Source organism: Columba livia, chromosome 4 (assembly GCF_036013475.1).
Source record: "Columba livia isolate bColLiv1 breed racing homer chromosome 4, bColLiv1.pat.W.v2, whole genome shotgun sequence".
Classification (NCBI taxonomy): Eukaryota; Metazoa; Chordata; class Aves; order Columbiformes; family Columbidae; genus Columba; species Columba livia.
The window spans coordinates 24,441,921-24,460,817 of record NC_088605.1 but is presented as its reverse complement, the minus strand read 5'-3'; the positions used below and the strand labels follow the sequence as shown (position 1 = coordinate 24,460,817).

General features: G+C 38.4%; 1 protein-coding gene across 13 annotated transcripts in view; it reads right to left on the bottom strand.

Annotated features, from left to right (window-relative positions):
• The window catches only part of KLHL5 (kelch like family member 5), a 59,151-nt gene extending 40,753 nt beyond the window's left edge, over window positions 1-18,398 (bottom strand). For 2 of the 13 annotated variants that reach the window (XM_065062623.1, XM_065062625.1), the window contains exons 1-2: window positions 18,152-18,397; window positions 15,216-15,306 (exon numbers count right to left, since the gene is read on the bottom strand). Coding sequence is in view for 6 of the 13 variants with exons in the window: in XM_021286035.2 (XP_021141710.2) it covers window positions 1,178-1,554 (377 nt within the window). In the remaining 7 variants the exon portion in view is untranslated. Of the gene's footprint in view, window positions 1-1,177; window positions 1,578-11,322; window positions 11,441-15,215; window positions 15,307-17,699; window positions 17,858-18,151 lie in introns of those variants that run through there. The other 11 variants (XM_021286040.2, XM_021286041.2, XM_021286036.2 and 8 more) reach the window with 7 other exon arrangements.
• Between the last annotated feature and the right edge of the window lie 499 nt (window positions 18,399-18,897).

Genomic DNA, 18,897 nt, shown 5'->3' with positions numbered 1-18,897 from the left:
TTTGCCACTCAGTGATAAAAGCAAATACACTGTGTTGACTCCTAAACATTTTTACCCTCCCCCCTTTTCTTGAATCTTCAAAGGTTATATAAACCATAAATAGTTAGTGTTTATATTATAGACTACTTCACCCTTGCACTAAATGAGTTCTCCTAGGGAATGCAAAACACTAAAACTGCTATAACTAGACTGATTTGTCCTTCACAGGCTGTATTAAAGAGTGGTACGCTTTTAAACAGTCATACTTTCTGAACTGCTGTATCATCACAAAGTTACCTTGAAAGCGAGATAGCAAACATCATAAAATTTACTTGGAAGCACTACATGCACTATAAAACAGGGAAAAATACTTTTAGTGAAGAATGGCTGATTTATGCAGTAAAAGGAAATAAAATAATTAAACTGATACTTAAAAAGAAATATTATTAACTTGCCTAATTTACAACAACTGGTAGACACCTTTCACTTAAGAACAAATTTTACAGTTTCATCTTGAGTAACTATATGTAAGATAAGAACACCAAAACATCTTTATAGACACAATAAAACATATTTTTCTTTTTAAGCTAGATACACAGCTTAAGCCACCTGGATGGACAACTGCAATCACTTTAAATCACAAATTAGTTGGTTTTACACAGATGAAGTATTTTTTTCCTTCAAGCTGCATATGCACACACACACAAAAAAAATCTTTGTTTTACAGTCTAAGTATTTTTTACAGTTTAATCTCCCTCACCTATAGAAACAAATAGAAACATAAGAGTGACAAGAAGCTTGTATTTTTATTGTTTTCTCCTAAGTGGTATGGGATTAATTCGCAGCATAACTGAACAATCAGCGTCTCTTCAAAACAGTTTAGAAAGCATTCTGTGACATTACCATGTAATATAGTACCTTGTTCATAGCAGCATGTACCTGGCACATTATCTAAAACATGATTGCATCCACATTTGCTTTTTTTTGATGTGCATCCACATTGACTAAAGTTGCCTTTTAAAAAGGTCCTAGTAAACACACAGAGCCCTGGTTATAAATAATTTTCTGTTTCTGATGCACAGCAGCTGCTAGCTTGCTGAATCATTTTAATGTAGAATAAGCGCTAGCCTATGTATGCATGCTATCTGTGAACATGAAATGAAAATACATTTCTCACAATAGGAAAGTAATAATTAACCTGCAGGAACTGCTGTCCGATTCATTTTCTTCTTCACTTGCTTTATCATCTGTTTCTTGTCTGTCAAGCCCATGTGCACCTCCACAGTCTTCTGCTGAGAATTCAAATGCAGGGATTTCTGAGGCAGATGCCATTGGCCAAGGAGCTGAACTCTGCAAATCCTGTTGGCTGGACCTTCTGTAACCAACTGCTGTTAAAGGTAGGTTACCTGAATCTAAGAACTTTGTGCCACCCGTCGTTACATTTTGTCCTCTATTCCATAAGTCTCCTGGGTGGTTTTCAATTGCGGAGTTAGGGGTTGATGCCTGATGACCAAACCACCTCCATCTGATTTTTAAAATCTGCTTCACGTCAAACTCTCTACGAGAACCAGACATCCTTAGTGAAAGGCAGTGATCGTCTAGGCAACAGGGTAAGAAGCAGCACACATAAAAGAAGATTTGTGCACCCAACCAAGACAAGAGGAACACATGCTCTGCCTGTCTGTGGCAAGCAGATTTTCTACAGAAGGAGGGGATAAAGAATTGCATTCGCATAAAAAAGGCTTCTTTAACGGTGTGTCATTTGAATATAAACAAAAAGCAAGAGACAGTGAAAAAAAACAGATAAAAAGAGGTCACCTCAATCAGAAAAAATGCTAATCAGTTTATTCTAAAAGCTCCAAGGCTGTTTCTGTTGCTCTTCTCTGACCATTATCTTTCAAAAACACCGAACAGTATTCATTAAAGCCCTTTCAAGAGATGAATACCACCCCCTTTTCTTAAACCACAAATGACAGAGGAGCAATTCCTGTCCTGCATCTTAGACTCTGCTTCTTATTCTGTTAACTCTTGCCACTACAGAGGAAAAAAAAAAAAATCTTTCTGTTCTGCTAAAGAATAAATTTACAGAAAAGACTTAAAACCAATCCAAAGATAAATGATTATGCTGAGGAGAAGCTGAACTGTAAATAATTCTTTTTCTCATTATAGGACATGCACTAACTTAAAAAGGACAAGAGCAGCCTGGAGAGCTCAAGAGACTAGTACTGGGTTATTCAGCCTTTCATCTCGATGTGCTTTGATTCAAGTCTAGGTCTGCAGAAATGGAACATTTCTAACTAAAATGGGATAATTGTTTCCATTCACTTACACATCACTAGAAGCAAAAGCAGGAAAAAGCTAACTGGTTACTATCCAAGACACCAGACACACACCCTGCAAAATAGACAACAAAAGACGACTTCTCAAAAGGCTTCTTTCTAATCACATACAATGGGCTGTTCCAGATTAGATTAAAAATACTGTGATGGACCATTGAGAAAGAGGGATGCATACTTTTGAGACAGAATTCCCCCTAGGTATGCAATTTATGTAATTATTAAAATAGCCAACAGAAGTTTTTACTTAATGAGGAAGAGAAAGCCAAAAGGACAAAATACACAATGGCCAATTTACATTTCCTATGAAAAACAGCCTATTTCCTGATGACATATGGAGCTAGTTGGGTATAAAGTGCTAAGACTCATTCTGATCACATGCAAATAGTAATAACCATTTCAGAACAACAAAGAGGCACTGAATTTTATCAGTCCTCGATAAATGGATCTATGTTTTCAACCTTCACAGTTCAGCTAGTCTGTTCAACTCTCCAATACATACATAACAAATTTATAAGTTCTTCTTTTCTACTTACAGTTTTCATCAAAATTGAAAGTCACTGCCTCTCAGACGAACATGATGAGCTACAAAATATGCAATCTTGTAATTAGGATACCTGCAGTGTTCTTTAAAATAGGTTATATGCAGAGCCCATATGAAAACTTAAACAGTGCCCAGTTTTGCCACCCAGAAAACAAACGCTCCATTCCATACTCAATGCCAGGGGTAAATAACGCTATTTGCTTGAGAAGCACAAGGCTGAAAGGGCAAGTTTTAACCTGGAAAGCTCACCCATCTTTGTTCAGAACACAGTTGTTTATGACAATGCTTCTCACAAATGCTAGCAAAGCTCATTTCTACAGAGCCAGCATTCCAGCTGTTGTCTATAGAGAGGTGCTGCATGTTGGAATGCAGACCTTGCCAGCACCCTGGCCTGCCAGAACCTGTATCACCAACAACATGGTCAGAAAACAGCTGGAGATACTTGGAAGGTGACATGATTCAGTAGGTAAACATATAAAGTTTTTACCATCTTTCCTGGGGATTTCATCTAAATACAGACAAATAAAAGGGAAATATTTAAGAAGGATAATATTTTACAATATCAGCATAAAAATTGTACAGATGTTTAACCAAAATGATATGACATGTAGATCCTACTCACCTCATACATGTGCAGCTAGTTCTTAAAATTCAAATGCAGTGTTAAAACACCATCATTTGTGTAACTGCAAGTTGGGTGAAACTACAGTACAGTTTAAAAAGTAATAACAAAACAGCATCTTTTTATTTATGCTCTCCTTACACTTTTTGTCAGTGTCAGGTGTTCATCTAAGGTGAAGAAGCAGGACAAGCAACTGGTGTATTTGTTAACATTCATCACTGCAGTAGTATTTTAATTACCCATTAAACTGCAGAAAGTAAGCTTTAAATGCCTTTATTTCTGCTGGTATGGTTAATCCATTATACATAAGGACTGACCTGGATTCTTTTTCTTGTATAACAGACTCATTTAAAATTCAAACTGTCCCAGTACAAGTCTACTAAGAAAATGGCAGATTTGCCGATTCTAGTGCTTTTTCAGCACTTTCTTATGACTTACTGGGAAATACAGCCTCATTACTGCTTTTCGTCGGCTGTGAAGCTACGGGCTCAAACGGAGATCTGAAAACAAAACCTTAAGAGACCAAAACAGAAAACTGTTTTTTATTTTCTTTCATTTTTATAGATTATACGTACTCTTGCTCCTCTATAGACTCTCCCAAATTACAGTTCTAGGACAGACTGCATAAATATCTAAAATAGTTCTGTTTCATATAAATAAGGTACAAGTTTGTAAAACAAAGGGCCAGATGAGACAAGTTCCACTTAATTCTTCAGTTTAAATTGACAACATTGCTGAGAAATAACTGAGAGCCTCTTCTTGCTCTGGACAATCTTTATTACTATGAAAAATGTATGCTTTTATCAGGTCCCCTGCTGGAGTTAACAGACTTCTGAGGAGATCCCAATGATGAAGTGTTAGGACTTTCACTTACTAGGCTCACCCAAACTGCATCTTTGACATTTTGGCTGGTGACTGGTGCTCATAAAGCCAAATGCCCAGCCCGAGCCTATGGCCTCCCATCACACATCTTTCTGATGCACTAACCCACTTCCTGCCAAAAAGGTGAGCTGAACGGTACCATCTTGGTCACACACAGCATACACAGACTTTGTAAGGATTCCAAAATATTTTTTTCATTTACTAAGACAAAACTTTTTGTTTAATGAAAAACCAAGAGTGCTTAAACCCCATTTTTTTCCTGACCTTTGTCATTGTTGCAGCTGAATAACCGTTTTCTATTTTGTGATGAACCGTAACATTTTAAACACAGGTACGCTGTCCTCATGGAGAACACAGTTCTGTTCACTTTAACAAGGTAGTGTAAGCTTACTGTGGAGATAATTTTGAGAACTTTGATTTTGACTGATCAGATTGATATTCCTAAGAGTGGAGCACCTCAGCAACGAAGTACACAACTTCTCTCATATGAGCAGCTCCCCGAAGTAACAATACATTCCTACAGATTGCAGTGGGGGACCATTTTCCAGATTCTGCCTTCTGAACAAAAGGAAGCCACTTAAATGCATACCGCATGTTAAATCTGCAATTGTGGAAATAGGTAACACCAAGAACATGGCACAACAGTTTTATAAATTGCTCTTCTCAAGATCTTCAGAACAGTTTATTTCCACAGAGATAAAAATATTCTTTTACTAGCCAAAAACTTCTGACATTCTTTGTTTATTCTTGTTTATTCATATGAGTGTTAAAGGAAGATTGCAACCCAGCATAACTAGTTAGAATTTAGACATTTTAACTCCTAAGATACTTTTACTTTGTTTTGAGGAAGATATACTCTAAATGTTATTAAGCGCAGCACTGGGAAATACAGAAAAAATATTATTTAAATAATAAGGTTAAGTGCTTTTATTCATTATGACTTTTCCTTTTTCACTAGGAAGTCAGCTAAATTTTCAGATAAACAAATATGTTTATGGAATACTTTTCTGAGGCATTTCTAAGATTTGAATCTCAACGCGACTTTGCATGGTAACTTTTTCCTGTCACTGCTATGGTTTGGCTTCAAAAAAAACTATCACCACCCAACTTCAGGGCATTTTCAAGTTATTTAGTCTGTCACACTGATTTAAAATTATCCATTTTTAAATTGAAGATCTAAGGGCATAAAGGCTCAGCTAGTCCTTAAAAGGATCATAAATATTTTCTAAGTGCCAGTTAAAAATGAAAATGTCAAAATAATTAGATAAAGTCTTTGTCTTGACTGTAAGAGTTGTTTCTCTCTTGAAAAAATACAGCTTAATGAAAGCATTAAATATAAAAAGATATTTTAGACATAACTAGACTCATTAAAATGTGATAAAGTAATATATTATTGCCAATGATTAGCGATCCTGGTTATGTATTCTAAACCACAGGAAAGGTTCACTGACCGTAAGATATTCATCAATTAATCAAATGCATACTTACAGCATAAAAAGGCATTCAAAATTTAACACTTTTTAAAAGGGATTTTTAAACATTAAAATATTAATTTGAGGCATTAGAATAGCTTTTCAAAGAAAACTGTGACAGACAAATCCGAAACTGCAATTCTGCTTATAACTACACCTATGTTAAAAGAAATGTTAAATGTTTACTTCCTTTTTTGTTCCCTGTTCCTGCGTTCCATCCCCAAAATTACAGAAATAGCTCAACAAAGACTTCAAGAAGATAGCTACGTTTGTGCTCTGTGTTCTATAAAACAATAATCACTTCCTATCCCAGTGTTTTTAATATGCGCAAACACTTCTGGCTCATGGTTATGTAAAAAGTCCTTTACAGGAGCAACAGCTTAATTCATCCAAGAGAGAGGAAAACACCCCACAGTTGCTGACTGTATGCACTTAAATTCATTGTTCTGACTGGCAGAAATGAGCTGCCGCCAAATTACTGGCACCACACTGCAACTTTCTGCCACTTTGCATTGCACATTTCCCTCAGGAGTTGCAAGCCATATGTTCAGAAGCACTGACTTGAGAGCACTCAGCTCAGCAGCAGCACAAGAAAACCCATACAGAACAACAGCCTGGTTTGCTGTTTATTTTATTCAGATGAGGCAGGGGGAGGTACAAAGATTTCCATATGCAATTGAAAACTACACTGTTAGATCCTATATGTTTTTAGCTCAAGCATCATACTGGTTCACAGAGAACATTTGTGACAAGCAGCAACAGGCAATTACTAGAACACAAGAGGTTCCACCTAAACATAAGGACACACTTTTTCAGTGTGAGGATGACTGAGTACAGGTTGCCCAGGAAGGTTGTGGAGTTTATACCCTTGGAGACAGTCAAAAGCTGTCTGGACATGGCGCTTGGCAACCTGCTTTGGGTCACCCTGCCCAAGCAGGGGAGGCTGGACCAGGTGACCTCCAGAGGTGCCTTCCAGTCTCAGGCATTCTGCGATTGTGTGAACTGTTGATCTCTTTGTAAGGCAGCAAAAGAGAAATCAAGTATCTAATTGACCATCATCTACTTATTCCATGAACTTACGGATTTAAACTTAAACTAGACCTTAGAGGACTTACACTGACTTTACAGGAATGGCTGCTGTTACAAGTAAAGACTTATTTTAATTAATAACAATCTGCATTTATCATACAAGTAATATGAAAACAACATAAGCTATCAAATGAGCATCTTAGTTCTACTTGTGCACTCACATCAATTAAGTGCATTTATGCCATCAGAGCCTTAAAATTAACAGCTGGATAGAAATCGACCATTTTGGTAAGCTAAATTAGGCAGATAAAAAAAGAAAACATTTTGATCTACTGCCAGTTCATGGTTATGATCCTTACAAGCACAGAAGATATCTGCCAACTACGATAACTAGATGTAGAGGAGGAGAGGAATTTAACACGTCAGTTCCACCCTACTGAATGGAAATGTTGCTCCATAACAGGTTATTCTCATCCTCCTGCTAAATGAAATAGTCCTTTCATCTTTTATACATATAAACAAAAGTACTAAGTGCCTTACTTTTTAAAGAAATACTTTAGAAGCATTTTGTTAGAACATTATCAAAAGGATACTGTATGCGCACATGCTTCCCCGCCTCCCCATGTGTGGTATTAAGATTTTCTGTGCAAACTGTAAATATATATTATTTACTTCAATATAACAGTATGGTGCAGAATAACATTTCCTCAATTCAGCTTGCCAGTGATGATCGTTCTTTATACAATTCACTGAACACAGATGAAGCAATGACTACGCAAGAAATGCCACACAAAGAAATTATGTCAATTTCTTATGAAATATATGTATTATAGGAAAGGTTTTTAAAAGAGCATTTAAGTGTTCATGTTCCAAATAAGGACTTGTGAGATGAATCATCACCAATCACTACTAAAAATCCTGTTTATAATTAGATGCACTAGTAGCTGACAGCTATACATTACTAGAAAGTATTATCATCTTGCAGAGCAGAACACTCAGCTCTTTAATCTTATTTCTCCGTAGAAAGTGATATTTACAGCAATAACTATAAATTTGAAATTAAGCACTGAAATCACAGATCAATACCAGAGAGCAGTATTCACACTCAAACAGTCCCAGAGATGTTTAAATTGGATCATACATATATTTGTTTATAAACACACAATAAAATGCCTTGTACTACTTGCTGTAATTACAAGCATTGTATCTTGATGATAGGTTTTTCATGTTACAATAAGCTTCACAAAGTCGTAAAAGCAACATGATTAAATTAGAGATGTTAATTAAAGGTTTCAATTGATTCTGCCAGTGATTTTGCTCAAGGAAGCATTATTAGGAAAAAAAAAACACATGCAGAACTATTCACAGTACATTTAATCATCTCCTTCACTCTAAAATAAAACTAGCCTTCTGCCTTGAGTCAATGTTGCTTACAATAATAAGTATCTGAGGCACATAAGCAAAAATATCCTTTAATTCTGTATTTGGATACTATTAAATCTCACATTAAACTATGTATCAAGTCACCAAATATTGCTAAATATAATCAGTAAACTGGTTTCTTAAGTTCTCCATTCTGTCTCTGCAGCTTCATGCAGAAGTAACCTCAGGTTCCTCACTAATACTTATTTTACAAACTCTTCTAACAATACCTCCAGTTCTCCTGCATGCTTCATCTCACATCATTTCCCTCACCCACATGCACGCACATCCCAGCACAGGCAAGACAAACAAATCCTTTGTCGCGTTCAGACCCAGAAGCAGACTGGCTCATCAGCTGGCAGGTCAAGTAGTATTACTTATTTGGCAAGCCTACCCATCTATTTTCAAAATCTTTCAGGAATTTAAACACAATAAAGGCTCTATTCTGCCAGAGTTTGACCAAAATTGGCAAGTAGTCACAAATGTTATTAGGGAGGAACTGATAAGCCAAAAGACATAAATCCAGCTCATCTGGGGAACTGTGTAAAACTGAAATGACCTTGAAAAAGACAGCAGCAATTGTAAAAGTCTAGACCATCTATTAAACCTTTACATCGTTAAAGTACTTGCAGAGTTAACTATTCTGCTATCCTATTAGCTGTACTGATCCCCACTTTAGCTGCCTCAACCCGTTTATACAGGAATCCTACAACATTTCCTGTTCTGCACAGAATGAGCAGCAGACAACAGCCATGGAAACCAACCCCCAGGAGGAACGCAGGACGACGACCCAAACTGTGGTCCTGAGGCCAATATCACAGCAGCATACTCAAAACAGAGAAAACTCTTGAACCCAGATGGCTAAACTGTCAGAAGGAGAAGGTATAATTGAGGGAAAAAAACTTCCACTATTTGCTTAGCCGGTGTTTTTTTTTCTTTTTCTCCTATCAACTCTGTGTAACTCTCAAGGGAGATACAAAACCAACATTTGTACTACTGCATGTAGATCTCATCAGATTTAGACGGTTTGCAATCATTTGCCCATCTATCTATCCTCCCCATTAGCTCAAAGTTTTAAAAATTCTTAATTCAGCTTTTAATGTTTCTAAAAAGTATTCTCATTCATTGAGCTTGTAAAGCTTTCAAACAATAATGTTTGAATATTTACTAAAACAATAACTTAATGTGTTTTAAATACAATTGCTCTTTGGACAAAACATCAGTGGATTTCTTATGCAAAGGTGCAATTTAAATTTGTAGTTGTTAATGAAAAAAAAATGTCCCAGAAGTCAGAGGAAGTACAAAGTAGTTCTACTACTTATCACTTGATCTGCCTGCATTTTTATAAACTCATAGATTAATTTTAGTTAATTACTTTTATTTCCTTGGAAAATACTTCCAACTCTAAAACGCTATGGTTCTTCGTGAAGAACTTGCCAAGCCTTATTACATTATGATAGCATCATTAAATGCTCTGCTTTCTTAATGCCTTAATTATAGTTTGAAGGCACAAGCTTGTGATTACATTTACATCCAAAATAGCATTTCTCTTACTGCATGTAAAAGGGCAAGACTTAAACTTTACTTTCATCTTTGGCAAGGACCAAGTGTTCCTTTAATATTCAAAGGTAGTTCTTTTTAGAATATTAGAATACATTTTGGAATATTCACCAGACAAATGCATATGGATATAATAAGTAAAGCACTCTACATTGTTTATTCATCTGAAAAGCAACTACCAGGCTAATGGCTTATTTGTGCAAAAGTCAACATAAAATGTCCATGCTGGTAACACGTAAAAACTTGCTTTCAAATAATCCAACCACCAAAACCACTGACAAAAAACCTTGTCTTCCCATGAGCTTCTCCTTTGTCTCCTCTAACACAGTACTTGTAAACATTTAATTAAGTTGGAAATGCAGCCATATTACTATTTGCATTCTTTACTGTTCAGATTAGTAAACCTTTCTTGTCTTATTGCAAACTATGAATGTATATCATATTACATAGCCTGGTGCTATGGGTATTTCTTCTGTTCTACAGGTTACTTCAGTGTGATGCTGACAAGTTTTGTTGGCTCTGAAATTGAGGCTACAGTAAGCATAAGAATGGTGTGTGCCTTTTTTTTTTTTTAATAATGAATGATACTATTTCTACACAAATCAACTCAAATCCCTACCAGACAGATTACATCATCACCATCATGCCAATATAGCCCATATCAAAATTTTATCAGTATTTTCTCTTAGCACTTCAAAAAATATTGGAGAAAGCAAGGGAGGTAGAAGATACATCAGAAAAAAATACAAGCATTTAAAAAATAACCTAAAAGAGGTTTGAAATAAGGTAATTATTTGCTTTTCTCGGTTCTGAATAGCTATGATTGCACAACAGCTCAGCATACTTTGAAAAAAAGATTTTAAGAGCAAGATGGTATAAAGACCTGACCACAGGTTTTTCTTTCCTCTCTCCTCCTTCATTGCCCTTTCCCTTTCATTAATAACGTACAGCAAAAATGAATACAGAAGTGCCAGAAAAGGGAGTTCTTAGAAAATAAAACTGCATATACTTCAATAAGCTGCAAGTTCTTCCTATTCAAAGTCAATATTAAAAATGTAACGTGTAAACAGTTGTTGCAGCTGCAAATACAGCCACCACAAGGAGCATGGAGCATGACAGGGCTAAAAAAAAGTAAGCAGATCACACTACCACACTCCCACTTAATCTGAAAAAATTATGTGAATCATGGAGGGAAGAATAGGAAATACATTCTCCTCCATCTAAGTCCGGCTTTTAAGATACACTGTCTATTAATTAAACTGATTTTAAAAGACGATAAGAGAGAACGTGAGGGGAAACCAGCAGGAGGCAGAGCAGAAACTGTTCAAAAATGTAAAAAAATCCACTCAATTTAAAACTTAAAACTGCAAAGTTGAATTATTTTTTATGTTTTGAGTTTAGTTTTTCACAATACTGTCTTTTTTATTTCTTTCTCAGTAATTGTAATTAATACAGCATTTCAGAAGAAAAACATACCTCAGACACCAGTTAGTAAAGGAATTGTTTCCTGCAGAGCCTCTCTTCTTACAGGTTTAAGTTTTAATCAGAACTGAGATTGGAGAGGAGAGATTTCTTTTTAACCAAATACAGAATACTGTAATCACAAAAGCAAAGAGTGATGAAGAAATAGTCATGGTTCTGGCCTCATAATATCCAGCGTTTCACAAAATTAATTAACTTTTCATTTAATGTTGTTCTTTCCAATGCTACTAGTGTAATGCTTTGCCAAGGTGAGAACTGCTTTATTGTTGGAGACAGAAAGCCTCCCCAGCCAAACAAAAAGCCTTCAATTGCAAACCACAAGAAATAATTAAGGAAAGACTATCAGAAACAGGTCTGAAAACATGACATTGTCCACAGCACTCTTGTTAGTTACTTAGGCTTTCATTCTTTTCAGGTAAGACATTCTGCTCCTCCTCTCCCTCATATAAAATGCAGTAAGTGTAGGCATGAAAACCACCTTACATTTTCAAGATGTTTTTCAAAGTTTAAAAGGCTGTAATTATGCAAAACATTTGGGCAAGCTGTGGCTTTTTGAAACTGTAAGGGGTGACATTTCTCAAAATTAAAAAGGTATTTATCCTTAGAATATATCTGAAAAGATGTCAAGAATAATGAATACACTCTTTCAAGAAAAAAAAATCCACCACTACTGACTGTATAATAAAGGGCCATATGAGTTTTCACAAAATAAAAGTAGAATGTTTATTTAAGTAGCAATTTCTTGAATTGGAAAGCAATACAAATTTTAAGCAGATTGATTAAATTCTTTTAAAGTTTTAATAAAATAAAATATTTTCAATAGAGTCAATACAACACATATCAGCTGTTTTGACAAAAGTATCAGCTAAGGCAATGGGACAAGATCCCAACGCATTTTCAAAGACATGAAGTCAGTACTCTACCTTAAATTTCACTGTTTTACAAAAACATCTTGTACAATTTTATAAACAGGTTTCCATTAATTCTGAAAAAAAAAAGGATGGATGCCCTTGAAAGAACACAAGTGACTGATCAAAAATTGTTCTTCAAATTATATCCTGTTGTTAAGGAAGACACCAGGAATTTTAACATCAGTTGTGCTTAGAATTGCCACAGGAGGTAATTAATTGGCAAAGTATTCCTCTAAAGAGATTGAAATCAACACCTCTCTCAACTTTACATAAATTAGTCCTCTGGAAAAATACTAGCATAGTCCACAAGACATAATTACTAATCAGCAGCCATGCTTGATAATTAGTCATTCTACCATGCAGTAAGATGGGAATAAAGATTTTTCCTGTAGTGATCCACCTTTTCAGTTCCTTCTCTTTGGAGTACATTTTGGTATTTGATTCAAATTCTTTTTAATTTCCGTGACCAGTAGAGAAAAAGGCACAGGCCAAATCTAAAAATTCTGACAACCTGGAGGAGGTCATCTACTTTGGTAACTGGAGCTACCATATTTCTGCAAACCAGTGAAAACAAAAGGTCTGTTCTCAAAGTAATTTCTAGGGAACTTTAGTAGTTCTAATGATTTCTAAAGTTCAGGAAAGTGTTGATGTCACCTATGGTGGAAGATACCGCCAAGGATATAGATTGACCGAGGAGGGAAAGAAATGGAAAAAGGCAAAAAAAAAAAGGAAAAGAGGAAAAAACCCTGCCTAAAGGTCAATCCTTTATGACCAGAAATTAAATAAAGCCTATTATTTCTGAGAAAACTTGGCAGTCAAGTAGGACTGGTTTCCCCAATTGCGTGATGCCATACATATGTGACTCAATTATGATAATTTTCAGATTATCATTGCCCCTGGGTTAACAGGTTGTTTGGGAAAGGTTTCTAAAGAAAGGAGAGGATAAATAAAATGGTGTCAATATCTCTGCAGGCAAAGCTTAATCTCAAGGCACCTGAAAGAAGACCGACTGGCACTTGCTTGAGTTTCATTCTTACATTCTTTATAATTTATCTGACCTAAGTATAGACAGAGAAATACATTAAGCATAAGCAGATGCCTCTCAACCTCTACCTGGGCACTAAGTTTGCAGCAACAAAAAGCACCATTCTGCTATACGACACTAAAACATTTGGCATTGATTACAAGAATGCAGAGTAAGAAACAGGTTCTTTTTTGGTGTTATATAAGTCTGCGTTTAAGAAAAACACATAGTAGAGTAATATAATATCAAATACTCTACTGCTGTTGGTACTGATTATCATCTTTGCTAGCGCCAGCAGTTTGACTGCCAATTACTTGCCGAAGCCTATAACATTTTGGCAACCATAAACTTGGAATAAGCTCATTAGGCGTCTTAAAAGCTTCTTCTTCTTTGGGATCAGAGAAATAGGAATAGTAAAGTGCTGTTTTTATATATGTTTTTAAGTATAAGCAGCTTATGTGGATGAATTTCATTCAGCCCAAATACTAAGTAAAAACACATTAGCCTTTTTTTTTAGTGCAATAGGGAGAGAAGTAAATACTAGAAATCTGAAATAAATGTATAATTAATCTATACAAAAGAATATAAGAATACTGAAATTCCTACCAATAGTTTAATAAGGAGCAGTACAAATAAATTAGAGGATCCCAATGGACTCAAGCTGCCAACATCCCAAACTTATGATTCTCAACTCATGAGTGTGATGGCCACACAGAGAAAATGCCTAAAGAAAAGCAAGACCTTGTAATAACTACACCCAGAATTCTCAAGTACTTTGTGATCACCGCAGATGAAAACTATGTCTCAAAAGTTGCGTAATTCTGGGCTGGAGCTGTCTCAGCAGACAGCCACGAAGGACACTGCAGCTGATGCTCAGCCATCACTCTGGGCTACATCTACTAGAAACAGACTTCCTGCTATTCCAGCACATAGAACTGCAACATTCCTGCAAACTTCTTGCTCCTGGAAAGCTAGTCCAAGGTTACAGCCGCCCAAAATACAAATAATAATACAAAATACTATGCCAAAAACTTTATCAAGAACCAGAGAGGTAAAAAAACACACAACAGAACAAATTAAACCATGTACTGTTAAAAATGTTATGTATATTGTAAATCACCAGTGAAGTGACAGATGGTGACATGAACAGCGAGAAAGACCATCTCTCTACTGTATTCGTACCATGACATGAATAAATTCTAGACAATGAAGGAGTACATTCCTTGATCAACAGTCCCAAACCAGATAACTCACAGTCAAGAAAGCAGACTTTTTCACTTTAGTAAAACCTAGTATTCCTAAATCGGTCTGCTTTTCTCACCCTCATCACTATTTTTTCAGCAGTATTTTACTTTACAGAGAGTTCAGATAGAGTCTTGCATGTATTCATGTTTTTGACATTCTTTCATGCCTTTGCTTTGTGTAAATGTCAAAGCTATTCCCTTTGAAAATTGCTGTAGCTTAGAACAGTCTTACTACTTTCCTGCCAAAAAAAAAAGAAAGTGAAAACCAGTCAGAATTGTTGGAAGTAATGAGATTTGGCTGTGCAGTTGGTGGGCCTCTATTCACAAGCATTTATCTAAAGCAGTATTTTGTCTTACAGATTCAGTATCACTTTTCCCATAATGATTAAAAGTTAGAGGTTTCTCACAGATTTTGAAAATATTAAAATTGAGCTTTATAGTAACACTGACAGTCTTTTATAAAGCATGCTTTGATAAAGAGCAAAAGTGATGAAATCACATAAAAATGTTCCAAACACCAGGATGTGAAGTCCACAAAAGCAAAGTCAATTCATGCTTGTGTATGCTCACCAGAAAGAAGCCCTCACAAAACGTATAACAAAAAAGATGAAATTTCAGGTGTAAGGAAGACCCAATACCTTTGTGGGCTAAAAATCACATTCCTTGCAGCATAACTTTTTGTTAGATGTGAGTAAATACAATAATTACCTGTAACACCGGAATGATCTCTAGGTGTTCAAAGAATCATGTACTTCCATTTGTCTTCCTCCTTCCAAAAATGTGAGGTAGCCAAAAAAATCTAGAAGCAGTAAAATAACAGGGCAAACAAGTAAGAACCATGTAAGAGGGGCTGAATTTTGAAAGCAGATTGCCTACTCTGTTCAGACAGAGCTTTGTTCCATTTGTTTGCAATTCCTAAACTTTCTGAGAGGAAGGCAACAAAAGCATGTCACCGCATAACTGCCTCCTTGGTTCCTTCCACAACTCCCAAGTTACATACACAACAAAGACTCTAAAAGAAAGAGGTGAAATGAATATGAAATTTGAATACATAAATTCTCAAGAAACATTGGATTCCAAGAGGTTTGTTTTGTTTTTCTTTTAAATTATCTTAGTGCATTTTCACTCCTAACTTTGGCTAGCTGTCATTCCATGAAGGAAAGATCAGTGAAGAACTGCTCTGTCACATGGAGCACTTAAACTGAACACTGTTGCCAAAGAGTGACACTGACTGTATCGGGAAATAAAGCCAAGTACCGCCACTGAACATGTTGCAATTAATGGAGCAGCTCTATTAAAATTCACACTTCCTGTTACAGTGGTTCTCAAGCCTTTCTAATGCACTGGCTACTAAAAATTTTCCAGCCAAAGCAAGACCTCTGCTCAGAAAACCCAGCCTGCTGAAACACTGTGTGTTTACTATGGGCTCGGCACTTGACTATAGGCACTTTAAAATGAAAGAAAACGTAGCCCCACATGATACCTGCATGCATAACGTGATACCTAATATCTGACCTCTCATGGCCTGATCTTTCCTACTAGCTGCAAGAACCTTCTGGCTGTCTGAATAGTAACAGCACCTCATTCTTGCATCTGGAGCACGTAGCCTCATCTCTCCTAGGCAACTGGGTTTTTTTTTAAGGCCATACAGCAAATCAATACATGTATTTATGGTCAGCAGTTGTTGTGTTGAATATTTTGAATGAAAAATTTTGGTTTTATGAAAAAAAGGCAAAAAATGGATAGTTAGGTTTGTAATTAATGAATTCTTTTACTCGGTAAGATTGCTATAATAAAAGGCAATTTAATTGACAGGGGAGGAGGTAACCTTCCTCCTTGTAGGAGTTGTGTAAGGGAAATGCAAAATCACTTTGTAACTTCTTAAGACTGTAGAAACTTTCATTTTTGGGTCATATTATGTCTGATTAGGTAATCTTTACCACACCATGAAACACTGAATTACATCAACAAAAACACAAAACATCAACACAACCAAGTAAAAGTCTTTTTAAAAGCACTGGTGATACCAACATCCAGAGAACTGGAACAAGTTCATCAGTATGAATTGTCATTGTTAGCAACAGTTTGCTATTACTGTGTCACCATAATGGTCTAATAGAAGAGTTTTTCATTTTCATTCAATTTTTTTTTCTATTTTAAATTTGCAGTCATTGCATTTCTATGAAATAGAATGTGTTAACATCTATTGCCATGGAGAAAACATGCCAGCTTTTGTCGTGGATCTGCCCATCCAGAGGGCCAGTTCAATGAAGCTGAGGCATGGCAGAGGAAAACGCTCTCTGAGTCAGATTAGGTTTGTTATTATTTTGGTTCTATCCTGCTTTATGGCCCTTAGCACTGTTCAGTGAGCGGAAAACAGGAAAAACAAGAGATGGGAACACAATCTCCTCTATCAGGAATGCACCTATGAAGTTCAAGAACAAGGCACTTTACCCCCCCCCCCTCCACTTCTGTTTTTAAATGTTCATCCACACATTTCTGGAAATTCTCATCCAAAAATACTTTCATGAGAAACGATCAGAGATCTTTTCTGGTAAAGTTAATTAACTGCTCATGAAAACACATCCTGTGATCTTTTTTTTGAAAAGGATCCATCCCCACAATGACTAAAGTTTGTCTAGATACAAAAGCTACACTGACATAACCATGAGTTCAAATTTTTATTCCTACTCATGCTAGTAAGAAAAGTTGATGGATAATTTTCACTTGAAAATAAGACTGTATCTGGACTTTAGCTTATATAATTTCATAATTAACTTTTAAGCCAAACATATCAAGAAACCCAAGCCTTCCCTTTTTACTGCTCTGACATCACGGTTCAAACCCTGAGCTCACTGCTACAACACCCCGATACAGATACATGGACGGCCTGGCTCGAGCTGGGCTGCTGAGCTACATCACAGTTCACACAACTGAACCAGGGCAAGTTCAAAGCCCAAAGCCACAACAAGGCTTTACGCAGAAACATGAACCAATAATCTATATAAACAGCAGTCGTTTGATGTTCAGCACTTATACTTTTTTTTTCCCGTGTAACAGCATCACTCCCCATTTTGGTATTTGGCAGTCAGTCCTCTACTCTGTTCGACCAGTCTCACAAAAAAAACAAAAATTAGTTTTTCACTATTTCATATTATGATTGTGAGAGTTAAGAGACAAAGGGACAAATACCTGAGAGGCTAGCGTGTTAGGTGCACTTTTACCGGGTCTTCGCTCTGAACGCTTTGAACCGAGTCACCCACAGGGGCTGCCCCGCCCGGCGGGACACGGAACCCGCACCCCACACCCGCCGTTGCCGTGCCCGGCTCCCCAGCCCTCCCGCCTCAGCCCGCCGCCTCCTGGCCCGGGGGCAGCAGCCTCCCCGGGCCAGCGTCTCGGGCCCGCCCGCCGGGGCCGCCACCTCGGCGGAGCGCGGGCTCCCGCCGCAGCGCGGGGACCGTTACAGCTCCCACGCCCCGGGACGCCGCCGCCACCAGCCGCTCTCCGCAGCAGCCGAGCGCCCGGCGCGGTGAGGGTGGAAGCCCGCCCCCCGCTAGCCCTCGCCCTCCTCCCCGCTTTCTCCTCCCCCTCCCGGCAGCGCCGACCCCCTCCCCTCGCTGCCGAGCCCCGACCGCCCTCCTCACCTCTCAAGATCCGGGAAGGGGGCGAGGTTGGCAGGGGCGGGGAAAGAGAAAAACCGCAAGGGAGGCCCCCGCGCCCCCTCCCCTGCCTTCCCGCTCCGCCCCGGCGGCGGCCAGCAACCCGCTCTGCCAGGGGAGGCGGCGGGCGCTGCGCGATCCCTCCCCGGCGCTAACGGGTCCCCGCGGGCCCCGCTCCCGGCCCCTCCCCTGCGCGCTCGGGCGGCCCCGGCCCAAGGGCCGGCCGCGCACGCGGGGGGAGGGGGGGGGGGCGGGGGAGAGGACCCAGGGGCGGGGCGCCGAGCCACGCCCATACCTCGCCGGCTCCGCCTCCGGGCCCGAGGTGGTGCGCGCGCGCCGCCGCCGGCTTCCGCGCGCCCCAGGGCGGGGGAGCGTGTGGCATCGTGCGGTGGGGCCGGGCCGCGTCCGTTCAGTTCCTCTGCGCTGCGCCTCCAGGCCGGGCAGCGGCCCCTTCTGTGGGATTTCTCTTGATTAACCCCATGAAAGGTCTCATTCTGTCCCCGTGTGCCCTTGCCTGTGTTCTAAAACCACAAAGCCAAGCGTTTCATAACTTCCCACTCCTCCATTTAAGTGGAATAAGCGTGCAGTGACACACAGCACCACCATTAACCTCCCCTCGGAACCCTGGCACCATATGGCGCTGGGGCAGCATGGAATGGGCACCTTTTAATGGGCAAACCCATTCCAGCCTTTGCCAGCCTTGTTCTGCAATGCCTTACCAGTGACCTCTG